We start from the raw sequence: 20906 nt of genomic DNA, 5'->3' as shown, positions 1-20906 counted from the left end.
TACACTTCATTAAAATAACTGACTAAGTTAGTTTACATAAAAACAATAATTTAAAAGTATCTATATACAGGTCAATAACTTGATTGGGCCAAGCACCCAACACTGCAATTTTACATTTCAACTGCTTCCTGAGGTTCAGGGACTGGAAGAAAAGTCGGGAAGATGGGAGGATATCCTGGCAAGTATAGGGGAGGTCTCACACTACCAGATTTAAGCCGAGATGCGAGCTGTTTTTTCCATTTTGTTCTTCTATTCTGGAACCAGGTTTTTATCTGAACTTCTGTTAAGTTGAGTGCTTTGGAGAGTTCCATTCTCTTACTCACACTTAGGTACTTGTCAGACTGAAACAAGATAAATTTAGAAAAAATAAATCACTAAGCAATACTTTGTATTACAAAGTAAACTATGGTTTATAAAGCTATCTATTATTTTTCAATCTTCATACTTTATACTTAGTTTAAAAACCGGCACTGCTTCTAATGCATCATAATGCTAAATTGGTGTCTTAACACACTTCATACTTTATTTCTAAAAAATCCAAAATAAGTGCACTTTTCTTTTGAAAGGGATCTTATAAGAATTGTGACTATTTTTATAAAAATTTTCAAACATTGTAGAAAAAAAGTGGTGTATTTTGATGTAAATTTTATGGAAGTGTATTTTGCTTGAAAAGATATTCCTTTTTAAATTCTTGCAAAAAACCTAAGAGAAACACCTTGAGGTTATCCTGTACTCTTCGACTTATAATAAGGACTGATTGATATTATTTGAAACGTTTTCAATGGAAAATAACACTCACCCTTATTTTACTGTATTATTTTTTATTAATAGAAAAAGGATCTTGATGGGGGGGGAGGGGATTTGTGAAAAATTCACCATCCTCAAATTGTTCTAAGCAAGATTACAAATTTCAAGCTCAGTATTTATTCTTCCAGGTGGCTGTAGTTTGTCTTGAATGAAAGAATAATTTTTTTCTGGGACAAATGTCCCCTAAGAATAAATACATTGTTCACAAATTAAGGTTAAATGTCTGGCAGACATTTAGAAGTGTCTGTATACTTTGGTTAAATTAAAAAAACCTTTGGTTAAATTATAATTTATAATAGTAACCAATAATGGCGGTATACATAGCTCACAATCATATGGAGGTTTAGTTATGTAGTAGGTGAAGGAATAGGTGTTGTTTAAAAGAAATGATGGATGAGGATTGACGAATAGAGAGAGGAAGAGAATTTCAGAAGGAGGATGCACTTATGATAAAGGACATGGTGAAGGAGGTGGTTCTATGGGAGGACATTTATAAATCAATTGGTTGGGATCTCATGTTTAATAAATGAATTGATGATAGTACAGTGAGGAGATCAAGGATATTGATCAGTTTTTAATTTTAAAACTTGGAACAGGAAAACACCCAAGAAGTACCCTCAGGAGGTTGGATAGAGCCACTTTAACTAGGTTTACCAATGGGAGACATGAGAGTGTCTGGAGATACCTGAAGATAAATCTTATGAAGTAATTTATGAGTCTCTTCAGTCTCAACTCTAGACCTGCAGATAGCCCTCTTTAGATCAAGAAACCATAGTGAAAGTGGGGAAAAACATGAGAGGATAATAGGGGCTGGTGGGTATTCTTAGGAATGTAATCATGGAATTTTATGAATTGTTTAAGTACAGTTATGGATTTGTGGGTGATCTGCAAAATATGATTATTCCAGGAGAGGTGTTGGTTGAAGGTGATTCCAAGGTTTTTTATTGTGAGATAGAAGTGAATCGATTGGTTGTTGAGGAAAAGTTAGGGATAGTAAGGGAGGGAATGCAAGAGGTGCTTGGAACCAATAAGAATGGCCTTAGTTTTTCCAGTGCTCAACAATATCAAGTCGTTTATCGCTCATGCGTTAATGCTATTTATATCTTCTTGCTTCCTTTGAATGGCCTCAAGCATCTCAGAGGGATGGAAGGATATGTAGATTTGGAGGTTGTCAGCATATAAGTGGTATTGTGAATGGTGAAAAGAATCAGGGAGTTGGTGAAAGTGAAGACCTCTGAGGAACACCTTGTGTTAGAAAAAGGGGAAAGGATGGAGATTTGTTCAGAATGATAACTGTTTGAGAACGAGGCTGGGGTCTAACAATACCAACCTTCCAGATCACATAATCTCCAAACACTAACTCTTTAAGTCTCAGATTGGCAGTTGTTTATAAATAAATTTCATTCAGTTTTAAAATAGTATATTTAATGTATCAGAATACAATAGTTAAATTAATTAGATATAGTGAATAAAAAGTCCTCTTCCTTATTTAAATTTTTTTTTTATTACATCAAATAACAACGTTTCAGGGCTCTCATGTCATTATTTGATGTAATAAGTTAAAAAAATTATATCTAATTACTTCAATGAAACTCATCCCTTGGGACCTATATCTTTAAGAATAGTTAAACTATTTTTGAGGGGAAGAGGGATGGGAATCATTTTCTCATTAGCAGTTGTTAACATATTTTCAAAAACTACTATTATAATCTATTAGAGTGCTACCAATGGGTAGTTGCTCTACACGCCTGTAACACTCCATTTTAACTAAGATCAAATTTATTTAATGTATTATGTAATATACAGTTATAAATTTATTAAAAAAACAATTATAATCTAAACAAGATTTATTTCTTCATGTTGGTCTGTAAAATTTATTTCAAACATAAGATTGAATTTGTCCCTAAAATACTTTTTAGTTTTAATTACTTCTTCAAAAATCTTAATCTATGATGCTAGTTATAAATAGGTTGATGATCATTGTAGTTCCAAAATGAATATTAACATATTTAACAATCCAATGTGTCATTAAAACAGAACAATTTAAATTAATAAATAAATAAATTAAAAAAAAAAAAAATTGCTTACATTGAATTCAGCTTCTAAACGTTCAAGTTGTTTGGCACTGTAGGCCTGTCTTGGTTTTCTGTCAACACCAGGCTTTCGGCACCTTCTACCGGTTGGCTTGGGTGCTATATGAAACAATAATAATTGGTAAATATAAGTTATAAATAAATCATACATTTATCTGGATTATCTCTCTAGGAAGTCTGGTGGGTCAATTCTTTTAAAATTTTTTGAGATTAATTACTTCCATCATTTGGAATAAATTATTATTTATTTATTCATTAACAATTGCACAACGTTTCGGGACCACTGTCCCATATTCATGCACTATAAAAACCTCATGATTTCCCATATGAAATCATGAGGTTTTTATAGTGCATGAATATGGGACAGTGGTCCCGAAACGTTGTGCAATTGTTAATGAATAAATAAATAATAATTTATTGCAAATGATGGAAGTAATTAACCTCAAAAAATTTTTAAAAACATACATTTATATTGTTGCAATTAAAATGATAAAGTAAATTGAAAAGAAATAACAACAATATTATCAATCTAAAGGAGAAATACTTCCAATAATCCATACTGCCATGAATGACAATAAATAATTACATCAATATACCTTGTGGTGTTAACCTCATTTTTTTCTGTATTTGCAAAGTTTACTTTAAACCTACTAAGATATCAAAATCCTAAATTAGGTCTTATCAACCTCCATTCACTTATTTTATCCTCTTTAAGTAATGTAATGACAGTCCTGAGACTTTTGGTAAAATATAACTACTGCTTATCTTGGTAGTGGTCAGATTCTCCAATAATAGTATGCGCAACAGTGGCGGAAAAAGGAGAAATCTTAAAGAAATTGCAATACTTTTTTCTTAAAAAGTATGATACAGCATGCCAAAAAGAAAATGTGGAATATACCATAACCAGAATAAATAATTATAAAATCATCTAATTTTAAGAAAAATGTGTTAAAATACTTATTTCACCTTGAAGCCCAAAAATAGGTTGAGATTTAGCAGGGAACCAACCACTGTAGAGGAAAGATAGTCCTTGGCAGAGATGAGATGGGTCTAGAAAGTTGAAATAAACCGAAAAATGTTAAATAAAAATCATCATAGAATTAATATAATTATAAGAGATTAATGAGTAATTTATTGCATAAAATTTGTTCATCATCAGATGACAAAATGTTATATGTCACTTTTTCTTAGAAAAAGGTTTTTCACATTTTGGAGTTTGATTCATTGACATTAAGATAGCAACAATTTTTATGTCTTTTAGTTTACGAAAAAAAAAAAAAGAAAAAGTGACAAATAAAATGTTATTTGAATCCAAATAATCACATGCTGGGAAAATGTTATTGACATTTTACAATAAAAATTCCATATTGGCAGCATTAGTGTATGGCAAAACATTACCTAAGATGTAGTTTCTTTCAATTTTATAACCAATTATATCTCTGAATTTTATTACCAATTATCAAAAAAAATATTGCACTATTGATTATTATCTTAATAATAACACAAATCTTTTACACTTGTTATTATAATTATTTATCAATATTCATATTGACATCTCTATGTGATTTGATTATTATCTTAATAATAACACAAATCTTTTACACTTGTTATTATAATTATTTATCAATATTCATATTGACATCTCTATGTGATTTGATTATTATCTTAATAATGCCCACAAAAAATTGTTTGCCCTTTCATTTACAGTTTTTGTTAAATTTATTTTTTTTTATATTTTAATAATATGGAAAGAATAAGAAAGCATAAATACATGCACTTAACTACATATAAAATATTTTTCTGAAAACCATTCAAGATATCATAAAATTTTGAAAGAAGCATGTGTGGTACCTAAAAGCAGCAAAAATATGTTTTATTGAACTATCTCATTCCCCCAAAACACTAAAAATATTTAAATAAAATTTCTTAAAAAAAAAAACTTTTTCGGTTTTACAAAAATCATAATATCTAGGGTTGAAGAACTTCTTTTAAGATTCAAAAGATTATGAATACTTACATTAAACAAAATATTTTTGCCTAAGATGTGATACCTCACAAATCAACAATAGATTTTTATGGTTCTTAAAGCAAACTAAAAAAAAAAAATGGAACATTATTAAAGTGGCTTCTTTCTGGCCTCAATCAAAGTTTTTTATAATGTAGAATACTTATATATATTTTTCTGACTGGAAGAATTCTTTCGAAATGTCCCTAGAATGAGTGGATGAAGTGAAGAACTAATTCAACCAGCCTAATATTTGTAAAAAAAAAAAAAAAAAGGAAATAAATCATAATATTGAATGTGTAAGTTGAATAATATATTATTATTTAAGCAGTGATTCCTAAAAAATCTTTATGGCATTAAAAAAAAACAAAAAACAATGTATCAAACTCAATGTCTCGAAAGATTTTTCCAAGACAAACAATTTACTGTTATCTTACAAAACTATAGTCAGTTGATTTTTTTTTTTTTTAAGTTCTATAAAAATAGTATTACTGAATTTTTTGGCCCTCATGTGGTATCACAGATTAGGCGAAAATATTTTGTTTAAAATAAGTACTCATAATTTTTTGAGTTTTAAAAATTTCTGCAAAGTTATATTTAAATATTTTTAGTTCTCTAGGGATTGAGATGGTTTAATAAGATTATTTTATGCTTTATTTAGATATGACATATTTACTCTCTGTAAAATTTCACAATTTCAGAGAGGTTAGATAATAGATTTATCCTGGAATCAGAAACCACTCTCTTGAGAAATGTCCATGGTTTGATAAAAGAGGAATACATTTATAAAATTGTGAATTTTTCAGTGGATTTTTAAGTGGTGTAGTTAATATTGAAAAAATAAGATTATGGACAAACGGGAAGGAATTGAAGAAGTTAATGAAGTTGTCTGGGATGCTAGGCTTCATCAAAAGTTAAACATACCTTTCTTGAAAAACATTCCTGCAATACTTTTTGCATTGCAATAGACAATAAAAAAAACCTTTTATAAGAATTATATGAAAGTGAATCAATTTTAAAATTCATATATATACAAAGTTCCTAATTATATTTAACATGTTAATAAAGGATTATAGCAATTATTGATTTATACTTCAGTTTAGCTACTGAGAGTTAATTTTAAAGACAACAAGGATGGGTGGACAAATGGTCTTCCTTCTTTAATATTTTTCTGCTACACTGAGGCATCCCCATTCCTGAACAAATATTTGACATTCCCCAAAAATATTGTCTTCATAGGTTTGGCCTGAAGAACAGCAGTAAAGTACACACTATTCCTATACCCACAGCAAATTAACAGAGTTGTTAACGGTAAAGAAAATCCTCACGTGTTAAAAAAAAAAAAAAAAATACATTGATTTCACTAAAATGGTGGACGTGAGATCATCAAATTTTCATTTTTCAGATTCCTTTTTATTTCGTCAACGAATTCGTAAAAAGTAAAAATCTCGTTATTTTCTTCTACCTGTGACCTGTAATGGGTTGTTTTGAAATTTGACATATTTTATAGATTTTAGAATGTGGTTACTTTATGATAACCTCATTATTTAGTGTGTAGGTGGATTGCAGTTGTAAAATTAACCAATATCTACGGTACTATCTTTGTAGTACGTAAAATGCCAAAAGAAATCGATACTTTGTTAGGTGTGGCATTTAAGCACAGCAGTGATGTGCAATAGAAAACGATGATTGCTGACTGATTTTCAATTATAAGAAACTTTCAGTAAAGCTCAGAAACCGAATAAAATAATGTGGAAAGTTTAGTTTAAAAAATAACATTTTTGCCAATCAGCATATATTAATACAAATATTCTGAATAAGTAGTTTTATCAAAACTACAATTGCTTTTTATTAATTTAAATTTCAATATTTCACGTAATTCAAAAAAAAATGTAAGGGATTAGTATTTTAAGCCATTTTATAAACTAAACTCTCCACATTATTTTATTCAGTTGTGGAGCTTTACGGAAAGCTTCTTCTCATTGAAAAGCGGCCAGCAATCATCATTTTCTAATACACATCATTACTGTGTGGCACACCTAACAAAGTTTCGATTTCTTTTGGGCTTTTACGTATTCCAAAGATAGTACCGTAGATAGTGATTGATTTCTCAACTACAATCCACCTACACACTATCCTAAAGCTAATGAGGTCATAAAGTAACCACATTCTATGGTAAAATCTATGAAATATGTCAAATTTCAAAACAACCCATTACAGGTCACTGGTAGAAGAAAATGACGAGATTTTTTTTACGTATTGGTTGAAGATATATAAAGGAATCTGAAAAATAAAAATATTATGATCTCACGTCCGTAATTTTAGTGAAATTAATGTAGTTTTTTTTTTAACACTTGAGGATTTTATTTATTTGTTTTTTATAAAATACACCAATTTTCAAAATAACCCTAACAGGTCACTGGTACACACGGTGTACCAGGGAAATATGTAATTTATAATTTTTCAAATAGTTTTATTGGGATTTAATAGATAACACAAAGAATAGAAAAATATGTTTGGTCATTTGACACCGGTCTAGCACGTAAATTAAGATTCGTATAGTACCTTTACCAGGTTCAATGTTCGTTCTTTTTACTTCTGAAACTTTTCTATAGTCTACCTCGTTGGAGTTACAACACTAAAGATTAGTGACATTATTAAATCACTTCAATTGTTTCACTTTATTAAAAATACATTCAAGAATATTATTCTGTCATTTTTTCTTATCAGATCAGAATTGTCGACAGGATAATATTTCAATATCATCTGAGAAATTGACACGGTTTGGAGAAAATTGCTCGTTGAATCTTGATGATTTTTTTTATTTCAACAATTTCCTTTTTGTTTAGTAATTTTGTTTTCAATTTTAATTTTTATTGAAATTAAGTGCAGATTTATGATTTTCAATTGAGAAATAAGGAGGAAAAAATCTATTCTCCCTGAATTCGTTTCACATTCAACGAGACTAAGAAATGTCGGGTAACACTTACCTAAATGTTGCAACAAATACCGATGTGTATATTGTATCAGAAATATAGTACCCAAACCAATCTACAATAAAATGTTGCCTTATACTTAAAATGTCTTTAACTTTTTCAAACAGACGAGGATTTATAGTTAGTAGTAGTGCTAGTTTTATTTTTTTACCTTCACATTGTAAGTTTTGTAAACTGTTTTTTTGGAAATAGTTATATATATATATATAATTGCATATTTGTAAATTATTGAAATTTGTATAGTTTATAGTTATAAATTAGTCGTTAAATATTTTTAATATGTCGTCCCTATTCAAGAATAACTCAATACATGACTCCCAATTTGATTTTAGTTGGTGAGTTTTGTCTGAACAGGGACGATATAATTTAGTTGTAATTCTATTTCAATACATACTTTAGTTTTAATTTAATTTAAATTTATTATAGTTGTAATTTAATTTCAAAATATAATTTATTTTATATATTTTAATTATAATGTAGTTGTAAATAATTAAATAGGTAAATAAATGTTGAGTTTAGTTGTGTTTAAATTTTAATTATTTTAACATTGTAAATAAATATTGCTTAAATTTAATAAAAATTGTAAATAACTTTAATGTGGACTTTATTTTCAATCAAACCCAGTATAGTTAAGTTCAAATATGTGCAAAAGGTTTAGCAATTCTGAATAATCATTGTCCAAAACAAATTAGGGATGAAGAATTAAAAGTTTTAAAATATTTATTAAAAGCAATTAATGGGCTTTTAAAACGCGCTATTAGTTTGTAGCCAATTATTTTTTTTAACAAATAAAAATCACTAGAAATAAAATATTAAACATCTAAAAGTATAAATATACAAGTAAAAAACATTTTTAGCTCAGACCAATAAGTTTACCTTACAAAGGGATAAAAAAAAAGATAATGTTTTTGTCAAACGAGCCACTGTTTAAGAGAATCGGCAATATGTTGACCACAAGCACTTTGTTGACATTAAATAACTTACTCTTAATTTAAACTTTAATTAAATACCTAAATCCAGTAGTATCTTAGTAATAGAATAGTAGTATTTACTGAATTATTATTACGCGTCTGGATTTTATGCAATTTTAAAATTTTAATTGGATGAACCACCTAAACACCTTAGGTAAGACAGACTCCGCGGTAGGAGTTAATGAAGCTCTATTAAAGAACACTCAATTTAAAAAAAAAAATCGTTTGGAACATTCATGGTTCTTACTATAAGAACAACATAGTTCAATTAAAAAAAATTAACAAAAAAAAAAACAACAAATGAAATTTTTTTAAAATCATTCTTTGATGGCTTTATTCATTTTTTTTTTTTGCCCTGTCTGTCTTCCTATGAAAAACGCTTTGAACAATGTTTTCACCCACGACAGAAACTTTGCAAGCTCAAGATCAACGAAGGTGACCCCGTAATATGAAAAAAGCATTTCTTTTTTAAATAAAAAAAAAACATATAATTCCCAAAATCAACCTAGACCATTCGAACTTGCAGATTTTTTATTATTATTCTTTTTGTTTATCAACGTTATGTTATTAGATTATCATAAGTTAATTGTTTTATTACAATAACTCAATTGGAAGAGTATTTTATTTCCTAATAATCTTGTAAAATAATAATAAAAAAACAAAAAACAATTTCGACCAATTTTGAGTTATACTTATATTCCTGTTTCCTCATGAAATAACCATATGTGGGTGCAATTACGAATTAAAGGTATTGAATAGGTTTTATCTGAAAATAGTTTGAAAAATCATTAAAAATAAATTATTTTAAATATGGGAATATTTAAAATAAAATGTATGCTTAAATAACTCCTAATTAATTTGTGTTAAATAATATAGTCATTATCTGTGTGCGCGTAATATTTATTTATTTAATCCTGTAATAACTGATTGAAATTTTTATTATTTGCATCGTTTCATATTTAATAAGTATTATTACTTTTGAATTTAACATAATTTAAAGATATACCCAGAAACATCATGGTTAAGATTGTTTTATATGTTTTGCAACATAAATCTTCAGCATAAAATTAAAAAGGATGTTTAACCATGGAGTTGGATGTTATCTTTTGTATTAATAATTGGTATTGTTTAAACATACAAGAACGATAAAAATTTTAAAATTTCAACAACAAATATTGTAAATAGATTTAAACTAGCTGTGCCCCGCGTTTTCAACCGCGCTAAATTTTGATTATACATATCTATTTCATACACATGATGAGTACATCAACATCTGATTAAATGAACATGTACTTTTTTTATATAGCATTATATGGAAAAAAGTACTTATCAATGAAAAAAAAAAAAAAACACTGGCGATAGATAGCTGCAATAGAATGTAAATAAAGAACATAATATGAAAATTTATTCCATACTGTATTTATTTTATGTAATTTTGTAAGCTCCATTTAAATAAATTGCATTTTTTTTTTTTTTTTTTGGAAAATGTACATTATATTATAAATACATTATTCGTAGCGGAATGACATAAAAAAATACAATTTTTCTTATTTTACTTGTTGGTCCCCAACTAATCCGACTTTTTAACCGATCCGTCCTACCTGTGGTTCCATAGTAGTTTGATTTACGAAGTTCTAATGTCTAATATATGTACCTATATGTAATTAATTACCTAATGGACCCATTATATTCTTGAAATTATCCTAGGGTGAGTACTACAGATAGGTTACTAAAAATTTCGGAAAAGGTAATTTTCTCAAAAAGATTTCACTAGTTTCGGTTCACTACATACTACGAGTGTTGAACGGAAAGTATATGTAGATAAAATTAGTAATTACGATTAATTTTTTTCAACAACAGTAATTTCACAGCAAAAATACAATTACAGTAGTTCATCAAGTAGTTGGAATTACTAATCAAAATTGTTATTACATTTTCGCAGTTTCAAATTACAGTAAGTTGAAAGTAATTTTAATAATCTTCTGTTCAAAACTGAATATCAAATATACAGTTTTTCGAAAAGCTAAACGATAGTTACCAAGTTATAGTATTTACTCAAGGATATTGCATATTGCATATTGCATATTCCTATTTCATGAATACAGTTGCTAAGCGATTAAATTTAACGTGATACTGGTTAATTAAATAATAGGTTACTGATAGCAAAAATATGAAGAAATTCTCAAGTAGCTTTGATAAAATCATCATCTATATTAAAATGTATAAAAAATAAAATAAGTTACCTACTTCATATGAACATGAAAAAAAAAATTGACTTGAATAATCTGTGGATCAAACTAAAATTTTCAAACCAAAATTAGTAAATAACAAAGTAACTAAAACCCTCTTTCATAATAAAGTACAAAATTGTACAATTAGCCTTCCAATTTGTACTTGTAACAATACCGCGGACTTGTACTTTTGTACTATCTATTGAACATAATTGTATTTATGAATTGATGCTATTATCTTCATTACGAAATAGGATTCAGATAAAAAATGCATTTAACTTCGAGATTGAATCACAACTTTCCTTAATAAAAAGAACGTTGAGAGGGTATTTGGGAATTATGTAAGATTAAAAATAGTATTCTTCTTGTACTTAGTATCTGCTGTTCTTACTTCAACAGAGAGTAAGTAATAGATAATAATATATAGTAAAAGAAAATAAGTAAAAGAAGAATACTATTTTTAAGCTTATTTCATGGCCATAAATCCCAAAAACCCTCTCTACATGTTTTTTATTAAGCAAAGTTTTGATTGAACCTCGAAGTTTGATGCATTTTCTATCTGGACCAATTGAGCAAAAAGTAATACATTTGACTGAAATTAGTAATTGCAACTAATAATTGTAATTTCAGAACATTATTACAATAACGGTAGTTCATCAACTAGTTTAAATTACTAATTAAAATTGTAATTTCATTTCTACAGTATTCGTAATTACTATTACTGCTTGACTAACACAATAGCTAAACGATATGAACTCCTAGAAATACCTGAAACCTCGTGGAGCAGCGACTCCTCTTGAACGGCTTGGGGTTGAGGACTGTCCCTTCCTAGGATACGGTCGATGGAGAAGCTGCCTCGATCGTCCCGAATCCTGGCCTCCTCCGACCTGAGATCCTCCATAGCAGATCGTCATCGGGGCACATCCTCAAGAAGGGGGTTCGCTAAGCCCACGGTCCGCCCTCCAGGGTGGGGTAACTTCCCCTCCAAGCCCCTCCCCCCACTCCCGCCTTATCCGCCCTTTAAACAGCTTATGTAGCCGCTAATGACTTACACGTTTTAGCACGTAGTGGCTATAGTCAGTTCCGGCAGTCTTTGATAAGACATTTACTAAAATTGATCGAAAATTATATTACTAATCAACTACTTGTAATAAATCTAACCATAGATAAAATTGGATGTCCACAAATATATTATTTTATGTAAGTAAATTCAATAAACAGTTTACATCTTAGTTAAGGAATAAATAACAAGTGTATTAAATTCAGAAACTAATATCACATATTGACACAAGATATAATACAAGAGCTCAAGTAAAGAAAACAGTTATTTCACCCCAATTTTTGATTAAATTAATGAAAACTATATTTAATTAATCGCCAAAATTGATGAGTCTGCCAAGCATAATTAGAGTAAATAAAAATATCGGCTGATTCAAGCTGTTAAAAAAAAATATATTTTTCATTCAGAGCTCCAGATCGTTTAATCTGCCTGCAACACTAGAAAATCTAATAGATTATCATTTAAAGTAGAGTAAATTTACTAAAATATGAGGTCTACCCAACAGAGTTGTTTACGGTCAATAATTATCGAGATACAGCTTTGTTGAAAGCATCATTTCATAAAAAATCAGTATTTAGTAAATTTATTATGATAAATCTATTTCTGAGGAACCATGAGACGTAGGGATGTCTATTAGCACTCAAATTAAAGCTTGTTTAATGTACTATAAGATTTATAAAGTTTATCATTATGAGAGATAGTTGATCGTGGATGATTTGTCGAGGTGAGGATGGTAGGGGGTGTGGTCAAGATAAAACACAAATAACTTACATCAACTTATTTGTGTTTTATTTTGACCGCATCCCCTCCCCCCCCCAACCATCTTCACCTCGTATAAAGTTTATCTTTGTAGGAGTATTATTCTTGATATTTGATTTAATTTTGTAATAAAATAATTTGATTTCTAGTTGTTCGGACAAACTTTCAGATGCAAAATTCAAATTCATATGCAAACAAAAACCTTCATAAAAACATTAAATAAAAAAGCCTTACGAAGATAAAGGTTATAACCCACTTTATAGTACATTAAAGTACCCTTAATTTGATTACTGGCAGACGTATGTACGTCCAACGTTCTTGGAATAATTTTTCATTAAAAAAATAAAATAAAATCAACTTCTTGTGAATTTATTTTGCCAAACATAAAAACTACTAATCCTACGAAGATAAACGTCACAAGATACTTTATAGCACATTAAACTAGCTTTAATTTGACTGCTAATAGATATGTGTACGTCTCGTAGTTACTGAGATAAATATTTCCTACAATACATTTACTTATATTATAGTATTATATTACTTATAGTATTATGTCATGAAATGTTGCCTTTTAAAAAACTGTATCTCGGGAACTATTAAACGTTATTAAACTGCTCTATTAGGGCTCATATTTTAGTAAATTTACTCTACTTTAAATGATGACCTAGTAGGTTAGTGTTGTTGGTAGTTTCAAAGATGGAGCTCCGAAAAAACATGATTTTTTTTTTTAATTTTGAAACAGCCCGCTATTTTTTATTTCACCTAACTATACCTGGCAGACTCATCAAATTTGATTATTACTTATAAATATTTATTTTTAAAGTTATCAAAAGTTGGAGCAAAATAACTGACTTTTTTTATTCAGTTCGGCTCTTGTACTATATTATTATTTATATACTATAAATTATTTTATTTTATTTTATTAGTACTATTATTTATTTATTTTTTTAAAACTTATTTATCCATTCCTTTGAATCTATGTGTTAGTCTTGTACTCGTAGCTTGTTTTTGGTAACCTGATCTACTGCTGTGACTATTATTAATGGTCTGATCTCACATTGCCGTCTAATAGTGAATTTGTTTAGCGGGTCAATGGAGAGGATCTAGAAGGGTGAATTCAGGAGAGTGAATTTGTTAATCGGGTGAATTAAAAATTGTGAAATGGTGAAATTGAAGGAACAGAAAAGGGAAAGAAAAAAAAGGAATGATTTGAAATAATTGTATTTGGCGTATAAACTGAAATTGATTATAAAAGGAAACTGTAGGGGAAAAAAAACTGTTTTTTATTATTTTATTATACCATGTAATTATATGTAATTCATATATGTCCGATTACGGATTGATCAGTATGCTGTGTAATGTAGCAACCTGATGTATTTGTGCAGCATAGATGAATAAAGTATTTCTCTCTCTTGTGACAATATGTCATATTAGTTTCTAAATTAAAAACCCCTAACAATAAAACATTGGGGTGAAGTAACTAATTTTTTTTTCCACCAGGGTATTGTATTAATACAGCTTTTTAGGTTCTTCGCGAACATCAACATTACTTATTGAAACTGCTATTATGTTTTATATTTTTATATTTATAGTAACCGTATTTAATGAAGATTTGTTTGCTTCCGGCATATCTCAAGCCATTTGAAGGTGTGTCACATATTTATGTGGAAATATATTATATTATAACATTTGTTCAGAGATGATTGTTAGTGACTATATGTACTTAACTTTTGGAAGTTGGTCCGGGGTGTGGTTACGAAAGATACAAACAATAGCATTATTTATTAGTAATCAAAAAACGATTTAAATAACTACTTATGAGTGATGTAAAAACAGTTTAAATAACTACTTATTAGGAATCAAAAAACAGTTTAAATAACTACTTATGAGTGATCAAAAAACGGATTAAATAACTACTTATTAGTAATAAAAAAACGGTTTAAATAACTACTTATTAGTAATCAAAAAACTGTTTAAATAACTACTTATTAGTAACAAAAATAAAGTAGGAAAAACTATTTATTAGTGCAATTTTTGTAACCATCTTAATGGACCTTTTCCTTAAAATATAATATTTTTCCTTAAATCTATCCTATTGAAAAAAGTTCTTAATTTTAGAGCATCTAGTAAATTTAGTTTTTTAAACAAGTAAGCGAAAGCAGTTGATGACATTTCATGAAATTTTAATTTTTCTTACAACATTGGACTAAGTCAAACGGAGCTTACTTTTGAAAAATAGGTGTGTTTGAAAATTCGTTTGTACTTGTGTAAGCGAATGCAGTAAATAAAATAAAATTTATACCTTACCTGATTGGCACTAATCCTTAACTTCTTCCAGTTTGGGCCTAATCAAAAAAATCTTTTTTCGAAACTTAAAAAATAAAAACTATTTTTGCATCCATAAATTGAAGTAGTAGTTGGTATTTGATGAAATTGATACTAGATCATTTTTACATTAATCCCTAAATTATCTTCAAAATCTTATACACGTTAATAAAAGTATTATTATCGCACTGCCATGTCCGTTAGGCAATAACCTGAATAATTAAGTTAAAATTAAGACAGTCTACCTACAACTAAATAAGTTTTAAATATTTAACTTTTCTCAATATTTATTATAATTTTTTTTAACCATTTGAGCTGATCAATTTTCAATTAAGAGCAGTATCATCATTAATCAAAATGATATATACAAAAAAAAAACAGCGAACTAGACAATCATTGAGGAATGGATAAACCTGACAATAGCGTCATTGGAAACGCACAGCATTTCCAAATACAAAGAAAAAACAAACCAGAATTAGTTGTCCATTCTATGATCACAACAAATTACAACTCTCAATTTAGATATTTAGTTGGTAAAATAGTTTAAATTGATAAAGTTGATTAATTCAATGTTTAAAAGCGTTACTGGTCTCAACAAATCTTTTAATATTGAAAGAAAGAGAGGAATTAAAAAATTCTGTACAAGTATTGAAACACTTGTATACACAAGTATTGAAATGGCACTTCTGCAATCACTATTGTAGCAAGGACTTTGTTCTGGATCATTACACTGAGGATTAACTGAAACTAATTTTTTTTTTTTTTTAAAGCTCAAGGATGTAAGGAAAATTTTAGCTTCATAATGTTTATTGTTTTAATTGTTTAAGTTTATAATTTACGCCAATTTACCATCGAGACATTCGTTAACACAATATGTAATATATCTGTCCTATAATGTCAATGTTATTAATTTATTCTCTTTTTATTACATAATTATAGTTATTGCTACCACTTTTTGAACTATCAGAAATATTTCTAAGAAGGAAGCAGTAAAAAAATTGAACAATGAGAATCGGGAGCAGTACAAGTTGTCTCCTTAGGCTTTTCTTTCCAATGTCCCTGGTTACTATCATACACAAAGCTGTAGAATCCTCATCCAATTATTTCAACGATAATCAATATATAAAAAAAGGATATATTATTAAAAAAGCGTGTACGAATGATCCTAAATACAGGGCCCTGATACAAGGAGAGGTATTTGAAGCTTTTAAAGTCAGAAAGGTCTGAGACAAGGAGATGATCTCTCTGTTAAATCTAGCTCTAGAAAAAGGGATTAAAAGAATATTTCCCAAAAATGGTAGGGTACACGTCGGAATGAAACATAAAGTACGTATATGGACTACATTGCGGTCCTAGGAAGTAACCAAGATGGCATGGAAAGACTCTATTAAGAGAAGCAGAGGAAATAGGCTTGCAAGCAAATGAAGATAAAAAAAAAAGTATGATAGTAAGCTAAAAAATCCACTCTAACGATACGGTCTGCGTGGTCGGCAAATCGTTTCCGAAAGTAGACAGTTTGATCAATGGACTGAAATAGACCAGCGTGTAATAAGTGTGAACAAAGCCTTCTTCTCTCTGTCGAGAATACTAAAATCCTGAAAAATCTCTACAAATCTGAAGATAAAAGTGTATAATGCAATGATAAACTCTGATAGACTGGAGCGATCTGGGAGCAGAGCCTTAGCACATGGAGAAGAAGAACTAACAGTGAACTGCTTGCAGAGACTGGTCAATCAAAATCTCATGATATGAAGGCAAGGAGGTTAATATGGGCGGGACATGTGGCTTGAAGCAATCTATCAGGACACCTCTACATAACAATGAATGCCAGTATAGTTAGCATGAGACCACGTGTGAACATGGGAGGCCAAAATCCAGATGGATACACAGAATCGAAAATGATGCGAAAGAGCTGCTTTCTGCTTCCCAAGACAACAGGCGTTGAGAAGGCGTGTTCGAGGCGGCCAAAGATCTACATGGTCTGTAGAATCAACCGAAAACAACAATATGGTAAATTTTTTCTTGATTGTTAATGATATATATTTTTGTGGGTCTGGAGGATCAATAAATAATACAACGATATTGAGGCAACTTTATTGTTTGTATAGTCATGTCCTGAAATGAAAAAACAATTGTTTTATAACAACAATTTCTTCTACTAGTTATTAAAAAATACATTATCCAGAGTGTAATTTGAGGTTAATAACTACAATTACTCACAATTGTTTATTATTGTGTGTTCTAATAAACTGTGTTAAACTGACTCGAGTTTTGTGCCAGAACTGAATAGTGGTGAAATGGAAAAGGTAAATTTGGGATTTTTTTTCAAAAATAACCATTCATTCTAGCAGGTAGTCAGTCTGTTATTTTCTGTTTTGTCTATTTATATTTAGTGGTATTAATTATGTCTTATGTCTTTCCTAGTCATAAGCACATAAGATATAATTAACAACATTAAATATAGCTATAAAAAAACGAAAATAACAGACTGACTACCTGCTAGAAAGAAGGGTTATTTTTGAAAAACAAACCCAAATTTACTTTTCTCCATTTCACTTCCAATCTGTTATGGCACAAACCTTGTGTTAGTTATAGCACAGCAATGTTGTACACACACATATTTGGCTTCTGCCCTGGGCATATAACTACATACAAATATTGAGGTTGATAAAATATTTAAAAACATACATCAAATAGGTTAACAATTGGAGTTGTGTCTTCATTCACTTTTCCTTTAAGGATTGTAGTCCTAGATTATATTTCCTGGGGCTGATAAAGATATGTGGAGGACCCAAATTTTTTTCAGGAATTCAAAAAACAGGTCAAGAGTGAAACTTGTAAGCATAAATTACTTTTTTATTTATTTTGTTGAAGTTTGTTCAATTCTTTTATGGAGGATTTACGGCCACTTCTCAAATATTTAAGTTATTTTAAGTTCCTCTGTGTCTTCTTTTGTCCGTTTACCGCTTAATATTTTCCTGTATATTTCTGTTAATATGACTTACACCAGTCCTTCTTTTAACCTCTCATGTACATGTACTGAAGAAAAAAATATATATATTGTTGTTCACCAAATTTCTTTTAATTGTAGTAGAAACTGATATTCATAATTGTAGTAGAAACTGAAATTCATCGCTAAACTTCACTTACAAACATCTAGTATTTCTTTAGTCTTTGGTCAAGCTTAACTGACGGAACCAAATATAGGGTAGAAACGTATGCCTTGAGTAAAGATTATCCATCGTTGGCTATGAGATAACGTTTTCTTGAAATGAAAATTCTCATTTCGAAGTAATATTTTTCTGTTATCATAATTTCGACGGTAATATTATTATTTTAAGCTTCATGTGGCCCCAATCAGATAAATTTAAAAAATCTTGAAACAGAAAAACAAAACGGGGCTTTAACCAAAATTATTTGCTTGTTTTTTTTTTCTGATATTTCTTAGTTTGAATTGTATTTTGTGGTCATTCAATATTAGAAATCCGATATTTGCAAAGTTTAATCAAGTATTATATGTATATTTCTAAATTTTCTTTTATAACATATTTGCTACTACATGGTAAATTTCCGAGTGATTTTTATCATCCTCGATTTACGTATTACTGAAAATTATAGTTAATGTTTTCAATAGAATTTTTTTGAGGTTAAAAAGTTCAAATTTGAATGTATTTTATGATAAATTAACATATTGTTGCACAACGTTTCGGACACTTGACCCATATTCATGTATTTCAAATAAACCTACAAGCAATAATAATTCACTAGAACAACGATTCTCATCCATGTGTATTTATAATTCATACAATTATATTTATCTCATAATTAGTCAAAATTCAATTTCATCATGAAATCATGTCATTATCTACATGCTTGGAAAAAGAATTGTTTTACACTGTTTTAATTTTATTATCATTCATTATTGGTGCGTTCCTCTGCTCTCTTTAGCACAACCATTGCTCTATATTTCTTACTACCTCAGTGGACCTTATCTCTCGTCCAGTGTGCTGTTTGGTTACCTCCCTATTTATATGTCCAACTTAAAGTTTTGTTCCACCGTTCAAATGGAGACACATGGTCCATTGTTTTTATACCCAGGCCCATCGGATAACAGGGAGGAAGAACGTGATTAGACGAGCGGATTGAGGAACTTGTAGCCGAAGGAGTTGAGTTGTCACATAAACAACCTCGTAACAGCAATGACCCTGGTTCTAATCCGGCCTTAAAGGGTTGACATTTATTTCGTGGCGGCCCCATTCAGTAACTATTCGTCCTTCCTACGGTGATTTGAGTGTGTTGGTCACCTCAAGGATAACGCACCAGTATGTCAGAAATGACCAGATAGAGGATAATAAAAAAAAAGTTGGAATGTTTATGCTTTTGTATATGGTTCATTTGAAATAAACCTAAGTGCGTTGAGTATTTTTCGAACAATACTATATTGAGTTGTTTAAAGTTTTTTTCCAATATGATTTAAAACTATTATCTAACATAACTATTAAGGGTTGAAACTATTAACTGGCAGACGTATGTGTGGTACGTTTTCCCTTTCCTAATCCAGCATAAGTTTGTTGAAATAGTTTTTAAACTATCTTTTTAGTATCTATTTGAAGTGTTTTCCTGGGCTCATAGTTATATTGAATACCTTATTATTGATCAATAGTATTGTTTAGAATTTTATTGATAAGTAGTATTGATTAGTGGTTTGTTTAGTGATAGTTGACAACACCCGTCCTTAACCAAAGGCATTTTAAAAAATAGGATCCTAGAATTATTTTCAACTTTGTATATAGACAGTACGCGCGTTATAATCATTAAATTATTTAATATTGGAACAGACTCTAGTCCTGAGAAGATAGATTAAACATTTACTAGAAACATTTTTTTGATTTTTTGTTAGCAAAATCATAAACTTAAAAGCCAATATTTTCAAGTACATCAATTTTTGTCAATATTTAGAAATAAAGTGTTCAATCTTTCTTGAATTAATCGTGCTTCTCAGTTTTAATTTATAGACAACAGGAGTAAGGGGGTCTGAGTGTTAAAGATAACACTGATCAAGGCAACTATTGAAGACAAATGTTTTCTTACTCTATAAAGAGTGCAACAGTTTCTATAAGCCTACTGCGCGATCGTGAACACTATCAGCTAAACAAACTTGTCCTTGTCTCGTTTCATGAGTGGAGCATCTCTAAAAAAGGTTATTTTGAGATATATACGTAATCTTAGCAATAAGGGTAATCTATACAGTAAAAAACAGTATCATAGTAAAACATATGTCATAAAATTTATGTAAAAAATGTTTTTGAGATATTACAGTGTTGAGCAATATACATCATACCCTTATTGCTATAATTAGATGCATAACTCAAAATATACATTTTTGGAGATGTTACATTCTTCTACTGCTACAGTGTTGTAATAAACTGTTTCATGAGTTTAAAAAAATAATCAAAAATTTGATTTGATTGATTGATTTGTTGATATTTATTTATTTTATAATAATTTATTTGTTTATTCAACGTATTTACTTTTTTATATGAATTTATGTCGAGTGATTCAAGATTTTGATTGAATATAATTTTATGTATAAGTATATTGTAACTATATTTAAAATTTCTACTATTTATACTATTGCCAGTGTAATTTTATTTGATAT

General features: G+C 29.0%; 1 protein-coding gene across 1 annotated transcript; it reads right to left on the bottom strand.

Moving 5' to 3' along the window:
- Positions 1-110: 110 nt before the first annotated feature.
- On the bottom strand, positions 111-12004 carry LOC106685831 (homeobox protein ceh-19). Its single transcript, XM_014428762.2, has 4 exons — positions 11872-12004; positions 3867-3950; positions 2896-2999; positions 111-341 (listed from the first exon to the last, which is right to left on the bottom strand). The coding sequence occupies exons 1-4, from the start codon at positions 12002-12004 to the stop codon at positions 111-113; spliced, it is 552 nt and encodes a 183-aa protein (XP_014284248.1).
- Between the last annotated feature and the right edge of the window lie 8902 nt (positions 12005-20906).

The sequence above is a fragment of the Halyomorpha halys genome, unplaced genomic scaffold, assembly GCF_000696795.3.
Source record: "Halyomorpha halys isolate HHAL.00 unplaced genomic scaffold, Hhal_1.1 Scaffold748.1, whole genome shotgun sequence".
NCBI classification, from domain to species: domain Eukaryota; kingdom Metazoa; phylum Arthropoda; class Insecta; order Hemiptera; family Pentatomidae; genus Halyomorpha; species Halyomorpha halys.
The sequence above is the reverse complement of the archived record's forward strand: the minus strand, read 5'-3'. Positions and strand labels throughout refer to the sequence as shown.

Coding starts and splice junctions, on each gene's coding strand:
- LOC106685831 (XM_014428762.2), bottom strand. CDS start 12,004: ATGGAGGATCTCAGGTCGGAGGAGGCCAGGATTCGGGACGATCGAGGC. Junction 3,000..3,866: donor ACCTATTTTTGGGCTTCAAG/GTGAAATAAGTA, acceptor TGTTTCATATAG/CACCCAAGCCAACCGGTAGA. Junction 342..2,895: donor GTTTAGAAGCTGAATTCAAT/GTAAGCAATTTT, acceptor ATCTTGTTTCAG/TCTGACAAGTACCTAAGTGT.